The sequence below is a fragment of the Hippopotamus amphibius genome, chromosome 9 (genome assembly GCF_030028045.1).
Source record: "Hippopotamus amphibius kiboko isolate mHipAmp2 chromosome 9, mHipAmp2.hap2, whole genome shotgun sequence".
Lineage (NCBI taxonomy): Eukaryota > Metazoa > Chordata > Mammalia > Artiodactyla > Hippopotamidae > Hippopotamus > Hippopotamus amphibius.
The window spans coordinates 142,935,897-142,952,224 of NC_080194.1; the positions used below are offsets into that span (position 1 = coordinate 142,935,897).

At 64.2% G+C, this 16,328-nt stretch overlaps 1 protein-coding gene across 10 annotated transcripts in view; it reads left to right on the forward strand.

Moving 5' to 3' along the window:
* Positions 1 to 16,328, forward strand: part of MAD1L1 (mitotic arrest deficient 1 like 1) — a 352,049-nt gene that overhangs the window by 259,831 nt on the left and 75,890 nt on the right. Inside the window, exon 18 of one of the 10 annotated variants that reach the window (XM_057695715.1) lies at positions 703 to 2,616. The exons of the other annotated variants lie outside the window; for them this stretch is intronic. Coding sequence (XP_057551698.1) covers positions 703 to 716 — 14 coding nt within the window. The 3' untranslated portion in view covers positions 717 to 2,616. Of the gene's footprint in view, positions 1 to 702; positions 2,617 to 16,328 lie in introns of those variants that run through there. 10 annotated transcript variants of the gene reach the window in all.

Sequence of the window (16,328 nt, forward strand, 5' to 3'; positions counted from 1 at the left end):
TGCTTTTCAGGGTCCATACTGCACAGTGGGACGTGGAGTCCCCTCTCCCTGAGCCCCGACCTTCCCCGGTTCCCAAGGGCCCCTTCCACAGGCCTCCGGCCAGACGTTGAGGCCTCCGTGGCCCTGCCCTGCCCGCGGCCGCGGCAGCCTTCACAGCCCGCACCAGCGGGGGACAGAGAGGAGGGCGGCGGGGCTCGACCTGCCCTGGGGCCACAGCCCTGCGCGCAGAGAGAAGGTCCTCTCTCGAGGGTCTTGGCCTCCGTCGGCCGCAGCTGCCCCCCCGCAAGACGGCCTGGCGCTGGGCCGGCAGAGGGTGAGCGAGGCGGGCCGGGCGGGCCAGAAAGTGGGCTTCTCCCGGCTGTCTCTGCGCCCGGGGTGGGTGGTACCAGGGTCCAAACAGCAACCACCACCTCAGGAAACTCGAAACTATGAAATTCACCCAACGTGCAGTACGTAGTCTGAGTAGTCCTGTAACTATTGAGCACATCGAATCCATACTCACAAAGCTTTCAAAAAAGAACCCTTCGCTGGTGAGCTCTCTCAGCAGATGAAGAAGAATTGACACCAGTTTATACAGTGTCTTCAAGAAAGTTGAATAGAGAGCACTTTTCGACTCCCTTAGGAAGCCAATATTGCTGTTATTTCAAAATCAGTGACAAGACAAAAAACGAAACCTATAGGGATTGATTGATTTTTTTCCAGGAACGCAGGGCTGATGCCGCATTCAAGTGTCAGCTGATAGAAGCCACCCGATCAGCAGGGTCAGGTCACTGGATGGAGTGGAAGCGTTTGACAACACTCAGTACCCGTAAGAACTCCGCCGACTAGGAGAAGGGGAAGTGCCCCAGCCAGATGCAGGCTGTCCACAAACCCCCATATGGCACCACCCTGATGGTCAGAGAGTCAGCGCTTTTCTCCTGAGGTCGGTGTCCACTCTCACACCCTCATCAGACGTGCTGCAAGTCCTGGACAGAGCGGTGAGAAGAGGAGAGGCCTGCAGAACTCTTCCTCTTCGCAGATGGCGTGTTTGTCTATATAGAAAATTCCAAGAAGTTAACAAAACCGAACAAAACTAACGAGTGAAGTGCGTTCAGCTTGGATTTTTGTGTATTGGTCTTGCATCCTGCAGCCCTGCTGAAGTCACTGTATATGATGTGTGTATAATATGTATGCGGTGTATGCTCGCATCCAACACGTGGAAACTGAAATCTCAGACATTGTACCATTCCTGTTCACTCTCCCCAAAATGAAATTCCTAGGTATAATTCTAACAAAACACATAAAAGAGCTGCATACTGAAAACGATGGGGCATTGAGCAAGAAGTCAAAGTCTTTGTCTGTAAATGGAGAGGGTCGCTGCGTTCACGGGCGAGGAGTCAGCGTCATGAAGCCGTCCTCTCTGCCCAGGCTGGTCCAGACCGCGGTTAATACGGGAATGTCTGCTCTGGGCCGGTGAGGGTTCGGATTCCGGCTCCTTCCTCCGTCCACCTGTGCTTCTGCGTCTCCGGGTCGCTGGTCGGCTGTTCCCTGCCTCCCTCAGGTGGATCGGTGCCTTCGTGAAAGGCAGGGTGGGCGTACTGTCTTCATCTTTCCCAGACCTGGAGCTTGTGGCTCTCTAGCGGGATCACGCAGTCACCAGAAGCTGTCAGCCTCGCACGCGTCCTTTAACTGGTGGACGGGTCACCGGCGGGTGCAGCTGCGCGTCCTGCTGCCCAGCATGAAGTAGCCTACAGCCAGCGTGCCGGTGTCTGCGACGGGTCTGCGAGAAGCCCCGAGGTTCCCAGGGTGAGGGGCTCTGCGGGTGGGTGGGCTGGGAGGCCAGGGGAGCAAGTCCGAGACGCACCACAGGCGGCGGGGCTGGGCCGGGGCCAGCGGCAGAGAAACGCTCGGGCGACGGGCTGTCCTGAGTCTCGGGGAGGGGGCAGTCACGCACGTCTGCACCTGAGTTGGACCTTGCAGAATATACACTGCAGACGCCAACTTTGTTGCATATTTTAGATTTTTTAATAAAAATGGCATCTCATTTGGTGAGTAATAAGGAAGAATATTTTATTTCCTCTTTTCCGGATGGCCTCGTCATGACCAGAGCTCCTGTACCTGTTTTTATTCAGTTGGTACAGAAGCTTAACGTCTCATTTTTCTTTATGATTATTTTGTATAGAAAGTTTCAACTTATTTTGGAATTTCATCTGTTTATTCCATTTGAGCTTAGAAAGTCCTTTAGTGATTTGATAAGTGACTCTCTTTTCTTCTGTGATTTTTTTCGGTGCACGTTTTATATTTAGAGATCTGATCCGCGAGGAACGTGCTTTTGTGTGTGGAGTACGGTCAAGATCTGGACTGGTCTTTCCCAGGCTAACTGCACGGCTGCCCTGGTGCCGCTGATCAGAGATTCGTCCCTTGCCCTCTAGGTTTATCACGTGTCCTTATGTCTTTCCATGCTTTCTGTTTTTCTAGTTCTTTTTTCTGTGCCGTATTTTTAGTACTTATAACTGAAGTTATATTTGAGTATCTGGCACAGAACACAGCATTTCCCCTTTTTTCCTCTCATTTAGATTTTCTTACCTGTTTATTATTCTAAGTGAATGTCAGAAGTGCTTTGTCGAGTTCAAGAAAAAGCCATTGAGGTTTTGGTTTTCACTGACACTGCATTAAAGATATACGTTACTTTGGTGAGCGAATATTCAGCTTTGTTGCGTTCCGTGTCTCTGGGTAGGTGAGGGGAGTGTCGGGCCTGTGGGACTAAGAAGGGCCCCAGACAGGCCCTCCTTCCCGGCCAGGGCTTGGCGCACCCCCCTGGGTGCTCAGAGCCCCTCTGCAGGCACCAATCCCAGGACGCACACCGCCTCCACTCCAGCCACCATCTGCTGCTGGGCTGGGTCCAGAAACTTGGGGTTCAGGCCACCTTCCTCCGTCAGGAGCCTGTGAGCGTCCCTGGTGCTGTGCCCCCAGCCCCGGGTCCTAAGCCCCTCCACCCTCCTCTTCCCGCTCTCGGAGTTCTCCCAAGGTCGCTTCTGTGTCACTTACAGCGCACAGCCGTGTTCGGCAGGAGGAGTGGGGAGAGAGCCTGTGCCATCTGTCTGGACCAGAAGCCCTCGCGTCTCCTTTCCACAAGGTCTCCGTGGCCCTGCCCTTCAGCGCGGGCTCGGGGCCCTGGGTCTGCACCTAGAGGGGCCTGGTCTGTGTCTCAGTCTCCCCCAACTCCTGCATCCAAGGATGCTCTTCCCCGCGCTGCTTCCCACCTGCCAGACGGCTCATGCCCCCGCGTCCCCATGGGGAGGTCGGCCACCTGTCGGCAGGTGGGGCCTCAGCGCCAGGGTGAGGAAAAGGCAGTGCAGGGGGGCAGGGGCGGGCGCCCCGAGGGCCCTCTGGCTCCGCGGGGCTCCGCGGGGCTCCACGGGGCTGGGGTCCAACCCTGTATCCGCCTCACCCAGCGCCAGCCCTGAAGTGTTGACAGGTGGACAGACAGATGGATATGGTGTAAGGGAGGCTCCCCAGCCCCTGGAGTAGGTGGAACCTTTAGCTCCATGAATTTCTTTTCGTTTAAGTTAATATTTGGTCCCAGAGGAAAGGGCCTCTTGAGCCCATGAGGAGGGGCTGCCACAGCTTCGCGCAGCTGTCCTGGGCTGCTGAGGTGCAGACCCGGCCACACGCGCTGCAGAATCCCCACTGCAGGCCCTGCTGTGTGATCTGGGCCATTTCCTGCCCCCGCCCCACCTGCCAGCTCAGCCCCCTGGGCTCTGAGCTGCGGCTGGTCACCCTGCCGGGCCATCATGACTGCGTCCTTGGAGCACGGAGCCCGCAGGGAGCAGTGACGATGTGACCACTGCCATTCTCCAGCGCCGTGGACCCGGTCGCGCGGGCGCCTGTCTGCCAGGCAGAACCTCCTATGGCTGCAGAGACAGAAATGGCTTGAGAGTCCCTTACCTGCAGCTCCCCCCGATTCGGTCACAGAAGGTGGCCTGCAGCTCGGGTTAAGGCATCCACTCTGGAGGCAGGACCTGAGCCCCAGAAAGACCCTGGGAGCCGAGGATGGACAGGGGCCCAGGCGTCGGAGGACTTGGATTCCAGCCCCGTGCCAGTACCTGGGTAGGGCACGTCCGTTCTCAGTGACGCGGGCGCGTGACCCAGGGGGCAGGAGGGCAGGGGTCTGCACAGACGCTGCTGAGAGGGGTGGGGGAGGTTGCGGTCCCTGCTGGTGGGGTCAGAGCAGGGACGGGTCGGCCTGAGGGAGTGCCGCCGCGCCTTCGACTGCCCGGTGCCGCTGGACCGTCGACACCGTCACCGATGTGGCTTCTGCAGAGCCCGAGACAACCCAGCAGAGGAAACGGGGACGGGGGTGCCGGGGCGAGACCCCCGACGGGCCTCAGGCAGGTCCCCTCCTCGGCTGCTTCCAGATAGGGCGCTCTGTTGAAAGCCGGTTGGCGTTTTAATCACTGTGTGTCCCAGGCTGTTCTCTCTGCACACAGTTTGTTTATTCTTGGTGTCAGGTGATAAAGGGCGACACCACCAATTAGGTGTTTAAGTGGAGTTGTAAAGAAGTCGTGTAATGTGACCTCCGGGTCTGCAGGCAGCGGGGCAGAGGAAGGGGCGTGTCCTCCAGTCCCGGCAGCTGCCGGCCCCGCTCTGCCTCGCCTGCTCCGCGTGAACGCGTCCGCGGTGGCCCTGGCCCTCGGACTCGGCACCCCAGTGCAGGACCGGACCCCCTGCACCGCCACCAGCCCACCAGCATCCTCCACCCAGCCCTTTTCTCCACCGCTTTGGGGACGGAGCCAACGGCCGGGGCCAGGCGGCCTGCTCGGGAAACAGGCGGGCGGGAATGTTCCTGGGGCAACGGGGCCACCCGGGCAGAAGCGGCCCGGCTGGGCCTCCGTCTGGAGAAGAGCTGTGTCTGCAGCATCTGTGGGGTCCCTGTGCGTCCCTCTCGCGGGCTCCCGGCTCTCGACGTGACGCCCCCGCTTGGTGTCGCCTGCTCATCGCAGAACGAGCACGTTCAGACCTGAACTCCTCGGGCTGCAGTGAGACCCCCCTGCTCAGCACAGCCAGGTGCTGGTGAGGACATGGAGCCGCAGGCGCTCTCCTCCGTGGCTGCTGGGGATGCAGGGGGGCGCAGCCACTTGGGAAGGCAGTTTGGTGGTTTCCTACAAAACTACCCACGAGCCAGCAGCCACTCTGCTTAGCATGTACCCGAAGGAGTAGAAAACTTAGGTCCACGTGAAAACCCGTAACGGCCAAAACCTGTTACTGACCTTCAGTAGGTGACTAGATAGATAAACGGTGGCCCATCCAGACCGTGGAATATCGTTCGCGCTGAAGAGAAAGGAGCTGTCAGGTTACGAAAAGACGTGGAGGGAACTCACGTGCGTATCACCGAGTGCAGGAAGCCAGTCTGGAAAGACTACGTACGGCCTGACTGCAGCTGTGTGACGGCAGAGGGCAGAGCTGTGGGGACAGTAGGACGCGTGGGGGCCGGGGGCTGGGGGGAGGGGGTGACTGGGGGGAGCACGGGGTTTTCAGGGCAGTGAAGCTATCCTGGTGAGTACGTGTCATCACGCGAGTGTCCACACCCAAGCCCGAGCGGGCAGTGGGTCGGCGTGGCCTGGGGTGGCTGTGCCCCGTCAGGGAGGTTCCCCGGCTGCAGCAGGTGCCCCCCTGCCGGTGGGTGCTGATGACGGGAGAGGGGCCTGTGTTGTTTTGGGGGAAATCTTTGTAGCTTCCGCTCGATTTTGCTGTGAACCTAACACTGCTCTAACAGTCTTTTTAAAAAACAAAACAAAAAAAACCCAGAGCCCTAGACTCCCAGTCTTCCCCCGCTCAGCGTGCACAGGGACTCGGGCAGGGCGCAGTGCTGTGCGACTGTCCCTGCGGTCTCCCTGCGGGCACTTCCGTCAGCCCAGAGGGTCCCTTCCCGCTTGCGGTCAGTGTCTGCTGCCCCGCAGCCCGTCTGCCGCCGATCCGCGCGCTGTGCCGGTGGGTCCTCGCTGGGCGCCTCACAGAAGGGCTCACGCAGCGGCACGCGGGTGTCTGTACCTGGCTCCCCTGCCCCCGCCACGGTGTTTTCCAGGCCCCGCGGCGCTTCGTCTCTGTCACGAGCGGCCCTCCTCGCGCGTGCCCTGTGCCTGTGTCTCCCGCGTCAGCTGCGCCCACCGGGTCCGTCCCCCCGCCCCCAGCCGCTGTGAACACCGGGATCCACGTCTGTGTGGACACGGGCGCCTCTTGGGTGGGGTGGAGCTGCTGGATTCTGTGGTGAGTTTAGCTCTGACTTACGAAACTGCCGAGTGGTCTTCCAGGGTGGGCGCGCTGTGCGTGGTCCGGGTGCTCCTGTCCCTCCCCGACTTTGGTCAGAGCATCGTCACGGGTGGGACGTCGCTGCACATCCCGGGAGCACGTTTTCACTCGCTCCTCAGCCACGCGTGCATCTTCCCTGGCGAAATGGTTACGTGAATCTTTGGCCCATTTTCCAACCAGATTGTTTTCTTCTAATTATTTTCTTAATGCTGCCTCTGGATGAGCACAAGTTTTTAATTTCAGTGAAGCCTAATCTGTCCATTTTTCTTCTGTGCTTAGTGCTTTGTTTGCCGTGAAGGATCTTTGCTTCCCCTGAGGCTGTGATCTTGTTTTCTTCTAGACACTCTTACGTGGAGACCTGAGGTCCACGTCAGTGAGTTCGTGTACCTGTAAAGGGTGGCAAGGTTTGTCTGTTCCCACCCAGGTGTCCAGTTGTTGCTTCTGCAGCTTCTTTGAGAATCAGCTGACAGGCTTAGTTTTGGCCTGGAGGCTCTGCTGCGCGGACCGTCTGCCGCACCCGCACCAGTACCTGCAGCCTTGACGGCGTGAGGCCCCAGCCTCACCGTTGTTATTAGAGACTGTTCGCGTCTTGGGCGCGTTTCTGAGTCGGGGGCCTCCCTTGCCTGTCTTGGACCGTCCAGCACAGTCCCGCCTCGGGACCTTTGCACTCGCTGTCCCTCTCCTGGGCGGCCCCTTGCTGGACACCCCGGCTCCCTTCTGGGTGGGTTGCCCTGGCCTGACCGCACGGCTGCCCCTCTGCCAGCTTTCTTGTCGTCCACGGCGCCATCTGGAATCCCGCCCGTCTTACTTCTTTACGTGTTTTTATCTGTGTCCCTGGTTGGAATGTGACGTCCACAGGGCTGGGGTTTCACCTGTCTGTCCAGACCGTGTCCTCCGAGCCTAGGGTGCTGCCCGGCACACAGGGCACCCTGGGGCGACTGGCGGCTGTTCCTAAAATTCTGGCGCCGGGGCTGCTCCCGCCCCACTGCCGCTGCTGGCAGGGAGAGCACGGCCCCAGAAAGGCAGAGGTCTGACCCCCGCGCCTCCCAGGGCCGCGCCTGCGGCCGCCGTTGACAAACCACCACACGCTGCGTGGCACGACGCGGCACGGATGCGTCATCTGACGGCTCTGGCGTCTGAAGTCTCGCTGGGCTGCGCTCCTCCCGGGGGCCCTGGGACGAGTCCGTTTCCTGCCGCTTCTAGCCCGGGGGTCTGCAGGGGGCGCCCCCAGGAGGATCTCCCCCCCACCTTGCTGTGCCGGATGTTCGCGGGCACTGGTGATACGGTGGTTCTCTGGGGTCGGGGGGCCTCTGGAGAGGTGGAAACCGGCACACGTGGAAGCGGGAGGCATGTCCCGTGGCCAGACAGCGGTGGGAGGGGCAGCGGGGTCAGTGGATTGTTGGAACCCTGATGGTGGGAGCCGTGGGCTGTCACGTCGTCGGTGGTCAGGCGGAGTCCCGCTCCCTGCGCCAGGAGCAGAAGTCATACTACCTGGATTCCAGTCCTGACCCCGCCACCACCCGCTGTGTGTTCTCGGGCACATCGCTTGACCTCTCTGAGCCTCAGCTTCCTCCTTGGGCAGAGGCTGACCCGGAGCCTACACTGCCTGCTGCGCCGGGCCGTTGTGGATTATGAAACGGGGCCCTGTGTGCTGGGGCACCAGGGCTGCTGTCCAGGCCAGAGAGGGCCAGGAGGCTCCCTCTGTCCTTGGTGGTGAGAGGCGAACCACCCCAGGGAACCTCCTTCCCCGCCCTGCAGGCTGGGCGTGTGCATCTAGCACAGTCCTTCTTACAGGCAGAGCCCAGTTGCTTTGCATTGATTCACTTCTCACCCCGGACCCCGTCTTCCCGGGAGTCGTCCTCCCGGGCCTGGCCGTGCCGGGAAGCCTGCGTCCTTGCTCCAGCCGCCCCTCCTTCCAGAGCCTGCGGCCGATCTGGTTCTGAGGTCCTCTTCCTTAATCTCCTGTCGTCCGAGGAAGTCATCACGGCTCGGATCTGAGGCCTGGCTGCACACGTTAGCGGGTTTTAATAGACCGCCTCATCTCCAAAGGAGGGAGAGAGAGGGTTTAAAACTCTTGTCTTGCCGAAAGCAGACAGATTGACTTGAAAATGACTCAGTCAATAAAAGATGAGCTCTGAAAAGGCTTCCCTCTCTGAGAGGCAGCTTTCCTTCCAGGGAATTAGTCTTCTGTGAGTCCACTGTCAGCAGTTAATAGTGGGCCCGGCTGGAGCCTCCTGCAGGCACCCTCCGCCCCCGCCCCTGCCCCGAGCCAGCAGGCCTGCGCCCCACTCCTCCTCCTGCCCACCAGGTGCCTCTCCCCCTGCACAGGTAGCCGCTGGCAACCGCCCGCGGGCGCGCGTGGAGGCTGTCGGAAACGCGTTAAGCGGGGGTCCTCCGGTCCACTGGGAGACGCGGGGCTGTCGCCTGCCCCTCCTCTGGGTGGTCTCTGGCCCTGGCGTGCGCGTGGACGTGTGTGTGCACGCATACACACGTGTGAGCGCAGCTTCGGGGGGTTGCCTCTGGCTGCCTGAGCCTCGGTTTCCCCGTCCGTGAGCTGGGGACGCACGTAGTGATACTTCGTGGGGTCGTCCCAAAGCTTACGACGAGGCAGCGCGTGCGGAGTGCGTCACGTCTGCGCCGGACCAGCGTCTCCCCTTCTTGCTGCCAGCAGCCCAGGTCCCCGCCCTCGTGGGGGCGCTTTACTCGGGAGAAATGGGGGGTCAGCACCCAGGCAGGTGGGTGAGTAAAGTCAAAGGGTAGTGAGTTCCAGGAAGACCCAGACACGGGTCCCCAGAGGCCCTGCTGGTGGCCTGGGCAGGAGGCCAGCCTCTGCAACCGTGGCGGCGCGCACAGGGCTGCTCCTCACAGCCGTGCGGGCGCTGCCCGGGGGCCCTCAGGGGCGCATCCCACCCTGAAGGCCTGGCCTGCACATTCTGCTTCTCTGGCGCTCCGGCTGGGTGACGTTGAGTAGGGCGCTGCCCTTCTCTGGGCTGCCCTGAGTCCAGGTGAGGGGCAGGCTGCGGCCTTCCACCAGGCTCTGCGGGTTCTCTGCTCCGGAAGGAGGCAGCGGGGTGGGAGCCTGGCGCTGCTCGGGCTGGGGGCCGGGCCGTCCTCGGGGGCCTCGGCTGCTGTCTCGGCGGTGGGGGCGGGAGTCTTCCCGAGCGCGTGGTGTCGCATCCGCGTCTGCCTGTCCCCCCGGGACTCTCCCACCCCGTAATCGGGTGGGTTGTAATTGCTGGTGTCTTTTCAGATCATTTCTGTGCACGCTGACAACCTGCCTGCCAGAGTGAGCGGTTAATCACACAGAGATGCCCGTTTGAAAGCCGGCACCACGCTCACCAGGCCGGGTGTCTGCCAGGCAGCCTGGCAGCGGGCACGCGCACTGCTCATCTGCGTGTAATTCCAGGGCCCCAGTGTCTCCTCTCGCGTGTGAAACGTGCAATTTCCGGCCCAGCAGGGGACGCGGGCTTGTGACAGAGAGGCCGTTCTGGGCTCTCTGGCTGCAGGCAGTTCAAGCACGGCCGTCCCCTCTGGCAGCAGAGGCTTTGGCCAGTGGATGTCAGGGTCCTGGCCTCCAGTCACTGAAGCCAGCCACGGGGGACGGTGGTGCCCGCTGTGCCCTTTCTTGGAAAGGCCTCCTGCCTAAGCGCTCCGCAGCGGGGGGCGTCGGGGACCCTGGAGCCGCCCAGCCATCTGGGCATGTGCCCCTCAGTGCCTGCCGACCACACAGGCGCCTCTCCTCTCCCGGAACGTGGATCTGGGACAGGAGGCAGCGTCCAGGAGGACCGGCAGAGGCTCGTGCCGCGTTGGGGCGGCAGCCGGGCTCTGCTGCGCAGGCGGTGCGGGCCGGCGTCCGCAGACAGCGCGCCCCCTCCTCCCTCCAGGGGGCCAGCTGGGTCAGGGCGCCCACCCCGTCCCAGCCCTGCGGTGCCGGCTCCCACGGTGACTCATAAAATTGCATCAATATTTGATGTCTAATTATTAAATGTTGAAAAATATGAAACTGAAATAGTTTAGAAGTTACCAGATGTAATTCAGCCCTGGCAGCCTGGCCCCGCTTGGGGCTGCTTCCCGAGGGGTCCGCCAGGCAGCGAGCTTCACCGCCCAGGACGCCCGCGGCCAAGGGGGCCTGCAGCAGCAGCGCCTGTGGGGGGGCCGCGCGGCTCTACCAGCACCTCTCTCCCCCCGGTCGGCCTGGGCCCCACCTGGAGGGCTCTGCGTCACCCCGACCCTCGCAGGGGTGCTCCCCGTACGGGGCGGGGCCCCTCTGTGGCCTCTGATGCCTGCGGGGACCCACTCCCCGAGTACCCTGCTGCTACGTGGGGACACGTCCCCCCCCAGCCTTCTCCCAACCCAGCCCCACGTCCAGCAGCTGTGGGGTTCCCCATGGCCTTGCCGTGCGGCCCCGGCTCAGCTCCAGGTGTGCGCCCGCCGTCCCTGCTCCTTCCCCCTCAGCACCAGCACCCGCACATCGAGGCCCCCCTCCGTGGCGGACCTGAGGCCCCACCCGCCATCCTCCTGGGCCCGAGCCACAGCCCTGCCCCTTGCGGACCCCCGGCCAGTCTCCGGTGCGGGCCCAGCGCTGCCCGCGGGACCTCAGGAGGCCCGAGGCCCGGAAGCACCCGCCGGCTCGCCTTTGGCGCGGTCGGCGACGGTCTGTGGGCCGCCAGTCCCAGAGAGCAGCAGGGCCGTGGTCTCGGCGCCCAGGCCCGGCAGAGGCAGCAGGAGCACGGGCCCCAAGCGCGCGTAGCCTTGGTCTGCCTGTCGTGGACCAGCCAGTGGTCCAGGCTCCCAAGGATGCGCCGGGGAAATGAGGCCGCAGAGCATGAGCTTGGCGAGCATCGGGGAGATGGGCCCCTTCATCCCGCCATGGCTGCCCCTGCCATGCCCTGGAGACCGTCCTCTCTGCCCCAGAGACCCCTCCCCCGTGTAAACGGGAGCCGGGGTGCCCGGAGACCAGAGGGCAGAGGGCACGGGGTCAGAGGCACACAGACTGCCTTCGTGGCCTGGACTGGAGCTGGCAGCGGGTGGTCCTGGCTCTCGGGGAAGCAGACAGTGCCCCCCCGCCCAGCACCTTGGCCCCCCCGCAGCCTCCCCCGGCCCGTCCCGAAGTCCTTCCTCTTGCCTTTCATGCTGGCGTCCTGGGAGTGGACCCATGTGCCCCGCGTTTAGAAACAGCCGCGGACTCAGCCTGGACCCAGGGCTGCTTGTCCTAACGGGAAGTATCCGTCCTTTTGTTGCTTTTTTAAAGCCTGAAAATCTCAGCATTGCTTAAGTGGTTTCATTCACTTTTCAGAAAGAAAAATGACTCTGTCCTGAGTCCCCAAAGAACAATCTCAGAAGCTGCTTCCAGCCTCTAAGCAGTGTCACTGCGGGAGCCCCGCTGGACGGGCAGCCCTCCCGTGCCCGGAGCTGGTCCCAGTTCCCCCGCTGCGGCGTCCGCCCACCGCTGAGGGTCCCTTCTTGGAGGGGGGCGGGGGAGGCTGGTAGGGGGTCCAGTCTCAGTGCCAGCCACTCTTGGTGACGTCACTGCCTCCCCCCAGCCCGGTCCTTGGGCCCCCGGCTGCCCTGGGTGTTTATCACCCATCGTCTCAGGGACGAAAGCTCCCGTCGTGACCCTGGTCAGCGCTGTGCGAGCGGGTGTGGGCGGGAGGGGCGGAGGGAGCCGGTCCTGCCTGCTGCCACGGTGCTCAGGGTTTCCTCCGTGGGCCGCGAGGAGGCTGGTGCTGCGGTGGCCTTTCCTCCCTGGCCACCAAGTGGCGGGGGAGGTCCCACTCATGGGAATAAAAAGCCAGGTGCTGACTGGACCTGGAGGGGGCAGACGTGGCCCCCTGCGCCCCTGGGCCTCCCACCCTGTGTCTGAACACTGCACACATGATCCAGGTCTCAGGCGGGTGAGGCGCTCGCGCGCTCATGCACGTGAGTGTGCACACCCGTGCACAGGGACGCACGCACACACGTGCTCTTGCCCTGCTAACGCCCCACGCGGCTGTATCTCCCCTTTGGTTGAATCGGTGTTCAGCCCTTAGGGTCCTGTGATTTTGTATGTGTTTCTTGCGGCTGGAGCACACAGCGTCTCGTGGTTACATGGGCCATGTCTCCCATCCGGGGGGTGGTTTTGTCCTCTGCGTCCTGGTCCTCCCGCTGGTGTCCGGGGCCTCCGGTGGCTCTGCAGAGCCGGCACTCGCCTCTGGGTGCTCCCGGCACAGCGGACCACCTGTCAGCTCTTCCTGGGCCCTGCCCAGCCCTCTCGGGACGCCTCCCCTCGGGGCAGCTGCCTCGTGTCTGCCTCCGCGGGGCCCCCTCCCTGCGTGTCTGTGGGGAGCCGAGGACGGCGGGGACGGGGCTGCCCTGAGACCCTCACGTGTGAGGTGAGAACGTCCCTCGTCCACTCCCACACCAGCTGGCACTTGGCCGCGTGGACCGCGGCCGGCGGGCCCCCGGTTTCCGCAGAGCCTCGCGGGCGCCCCTCGTGTCGGGCCTGCGGTCTGACCTGGGCGGTGGGCAGAGACGCGGCGGCCCCGCGGCCCCGGCTCCCGCTGCGCCTGCAGGCCCGGCGTCTCGCGCGGCCTGTTCCGCCCGGGACGACGCGGCCTTGGCTCCCGGGGGACGGTGCGTGGCCGCCCTGACGTTTTCTCTGCCGCGCCTCCCGTGACCTCCCTGTGTGGAAGCCCTGTGCGCGGGGTGCTGGGGTTCCCGGAGCCTCGTGTCTCATCGTTTCTGTGCCGTCCGCGCGTCTGTGTCTGCGGTGCGTTCCTGGGAGGCGTCTCCGGCTCTCCCCCCGAGCCCCTCCGCGATCCTGAGCCAGCGGCGGGGCCGGCGCTCCTCTCCTCCTCTGACGAGCGTGCAGGCTGCCCCTCCTCACGCTCCGTCCCTCCGGGTTGTCTCATTCCTGCCCTCGTGTTAGGAGGAGGGTGGCCGCAGACCCGCCCCCTCCCGCCGCTCCCCCGCAGGGGTGGGGCCGGGCAGCAGCCGAGGGTTAGCGTCTCGGGAAGCGCGCGTCTGAGGCGGGCCTGTGTGCGTGAGGCCGCACGCGGCGTCCCCGCGGCGGGAGCAGGAGCGCGGGTCTCCTCCCGGGGGGTGGAGGGGCTGGAGGGGAGCGCGCGCGGGGGCAGCAGGAGCGGGCGGACCCCCTCGCGCAGACCCTCGGCCCCCGGCTCCCCCGCCGCCCTCCTCGCCCCCCGCCCGGGGCCCCTGACCCGTCTCCCCGCGTCCCCGCCCCTCTCGCGTCCTCTGAAGGCGTGTCCCCGGGCACCGCTGCCTCTCCTCCCTCTTACGGCCTTTGCAGGAGGCAGCGAGGTTGGCCACGTGTTCCAGTCGCCGCGTCGGGGCAGGGCTTGCTCTGGGTGAACCTCCCTCAGGGTGTGGCTGAGAACGGGCAGAAGTGGCAGCAGAGCCTGGGGACAGGGTCACGGCCGGAGGACCTGCTGCGCCTCCCGCGCTCAGGAGACGCCATCCAGCCAGGAGGGTCTTGAAACACTGCTGTGTGGTGACGAGCGCCGTGAAGGGACAGGTGGTGCCCTGACAACACACGGCGGGAGACCACACCCCTCCAGGGGGTGGTGGAACCGGGGTTAGGGACCGCGTGGGGACGCTGCCCAGGCACCCGGCAGGACCCCGCGGCGGGAGGAGGGCCGTGCCTTTGCGGTGAAGCAGCCCGTGCAGGTGGACGTGGAGGGGCAGAGGCCCGTGGGCCACAGGGAGGCTGTTCATCAGACCACGTCTTCCCTGAGGAGCTCAGAATCCTGTCCAGGGGACCTGGGCCTTGCACAGGACAGGCTGGTTCTGAACCCGGGGCCGAGGGAGGAGTGTGAGCCCCGAAAACAGACGGCCTGACCCAGCTGCCTGGGCCGAGGCCACTCAGAGCTCCCTGGCCACGGCAGCAGGCCTTGGGCCTGGGGTCCGGCGACCCTGGGTTCCCGTCCCAGCTCTGCGCTCTCCCCCGTCGGCGGCTCTCCCCGTAGGGGGCTGGGCCTGCCACGGAGCCGGTAGGCGGTGGCAGCACTTGCTGTACCGTCGGAACCCTCTGGACTCAGACGTGGGTCAGGCCGGCCCACCAGCAGGGAGCCGTGGCCTTGAGGGGTCCCGGGACAGAGGTCCTTGGAGCAGGTGGTACTGCTGGGAGTCTGTCTGTCCACAGGGCACAGGAGCAGGACAGGCTGGCTAGACTGGCACAGGCCGCCCCGTGGGCACAGCTCGGGCCCACTGGCAAGGGGGGACTTGGATAAGAGGACCGCTGGGGCTGCCCCAAGAGCCTCGCATGTCTTTCAGTGCGTTCCTGCTGCCGTCTTGTCCGCGTGTGGGTCTCAGCCCTCCCCGGAACAGAAGGGGTAGAGCAGGCAGGGCTGGCTGTGGCTTCCCCTCCTCTGACGGGCCTGGGCCGGTCTCCATCCCAGAGTGTGGCCAGTGGGCTGGGGTCTGACCGAGCGCGGAGGGAGCTGCTGCCGGGGCTGGGCCGGGCCGCCCTCGGGACCCGAGCGCGAGAGCAGAGCCCTTTCCGCCGCTGCTGCGCCCGCGCGCTGCCCTCTGCCTGCAGACTGGTGAGAAGGAAATGGAGTGGCTGAGGCCGGTGCGCTTTCCGTAAAACAGAGGCACAGCTGGGCTCTTCAGAGACCCGACGTGTCTGGCTGGCCAGCCGCCTGCCTGCCCCTCACTTGCTCTGCGCGCCCGCCCGGCAAACCAGTCTCCAGGTTCCGGGCTGGGACGTGGATCTCCGGAGATACGAGCTCTGCCTTCGGGGTGAGGCGCGCTCCTCTCCAGCAGCCTTTACGTAACAGAGTGCAGTTTATTTTTTGCTGCATCCTTCCCACAGAGCTTTCACAGCTGCCTCTTGCAATTCCAGGAGGGGCCAGGTGTTGGGGTTGGTGAGAGAGGAGGGGTGGCGGTCAGAGCCATTCAAGGGCCTCTCGGACGCGTCCAGAGGCCGCCAGGGCCTGGGCCGGGTCAGAGAGCCGACGGCACTGCCCCTTGGCCTCCACCTCCGTCCGCACCTGCACCCCGGAGCCCGCCTTCCACATCTGGGCTCCAGGCGATCGAGTCCACTCTTCCCCGACGCACACGTGTCCGCCAGCCCCCCCGCCCCAGGGCCTGACAGAGAGCCTGGCGAGGGGCCTGCGCCGTGGGGGTGTTGAGGAGGGAGGCTGGCTCTGAGGAGAGACGGCCCACCGGCTGGAGGGTGGGATTCCGAGGGCAGCAGAGGGCCGGGCACAGGGCCTCAGGAGCCTCTGAGCGCAGACCTGCTCCCTGGGCTGCAGGGGCGGGGACGGGCTCTTGGCTGGGTCCAGGTGTGAGCCCTTCGTCCGGAGAGCTGGCACCGTCCCCGGCACAGCGGAGAGGCCTGGGGCGTGCACGTGGCAGTGAGGTCTGGGGTGGGTGGCCTGGGAGCTCAGCGCCTCTGGCGGCCACGTGTCTGCTCTCCTAGCTCTGTCTGTGTGGTCATCGCCAGCAGGTGAGGCCCGAGGCCGGCCGCCAGGCCTTGATGGGACAGCTGTGACGGTGCCTGCCGTGGGCGCAGAACGGGGTTGCCACAGGCTCTGGGAGCCTCCGGGCCCACAGAGGACGTCTCGAGTGCCCCGCGCACAGGCCCCCCAGTCCTGCCAGGGAAGCCTCAGCTCGCCCTGGGAGAGGCTGCATCGGAGCAACGCTGTTTCCAAGGAGGAAGGCCTGTCTCTTATTTATTTAATCCAAACCATTTTGTGACTTATTCATTCCCATTTATGTAAGCAATCGAGCTACAAGGATTGTAGGGGGGAGGTCAAGACACTGACTTTGCCCCACATCAGAGTGGCCACTCACACTTCCCTCCCTGGACTCACCCCGCTGAAAGCCGCAGCCCTCCTGCCCCACGTGGACCAGGCCAACTGGGGCCAGATCCCCTCTGTCTCTGGCAGCCCACGTGACCTGGAGGAAGCTGCCCCCCTTAAGCCCCACATTCTGGCCCTGCCCTGTGGGCCGTGAGAGCCGCACTGGGCACAGGGTGTGCAGTGCCTGCTGGGGTCCTGGTGCCGGCACGTGGCAGGTGCACAGAGCACGGGTCCCCA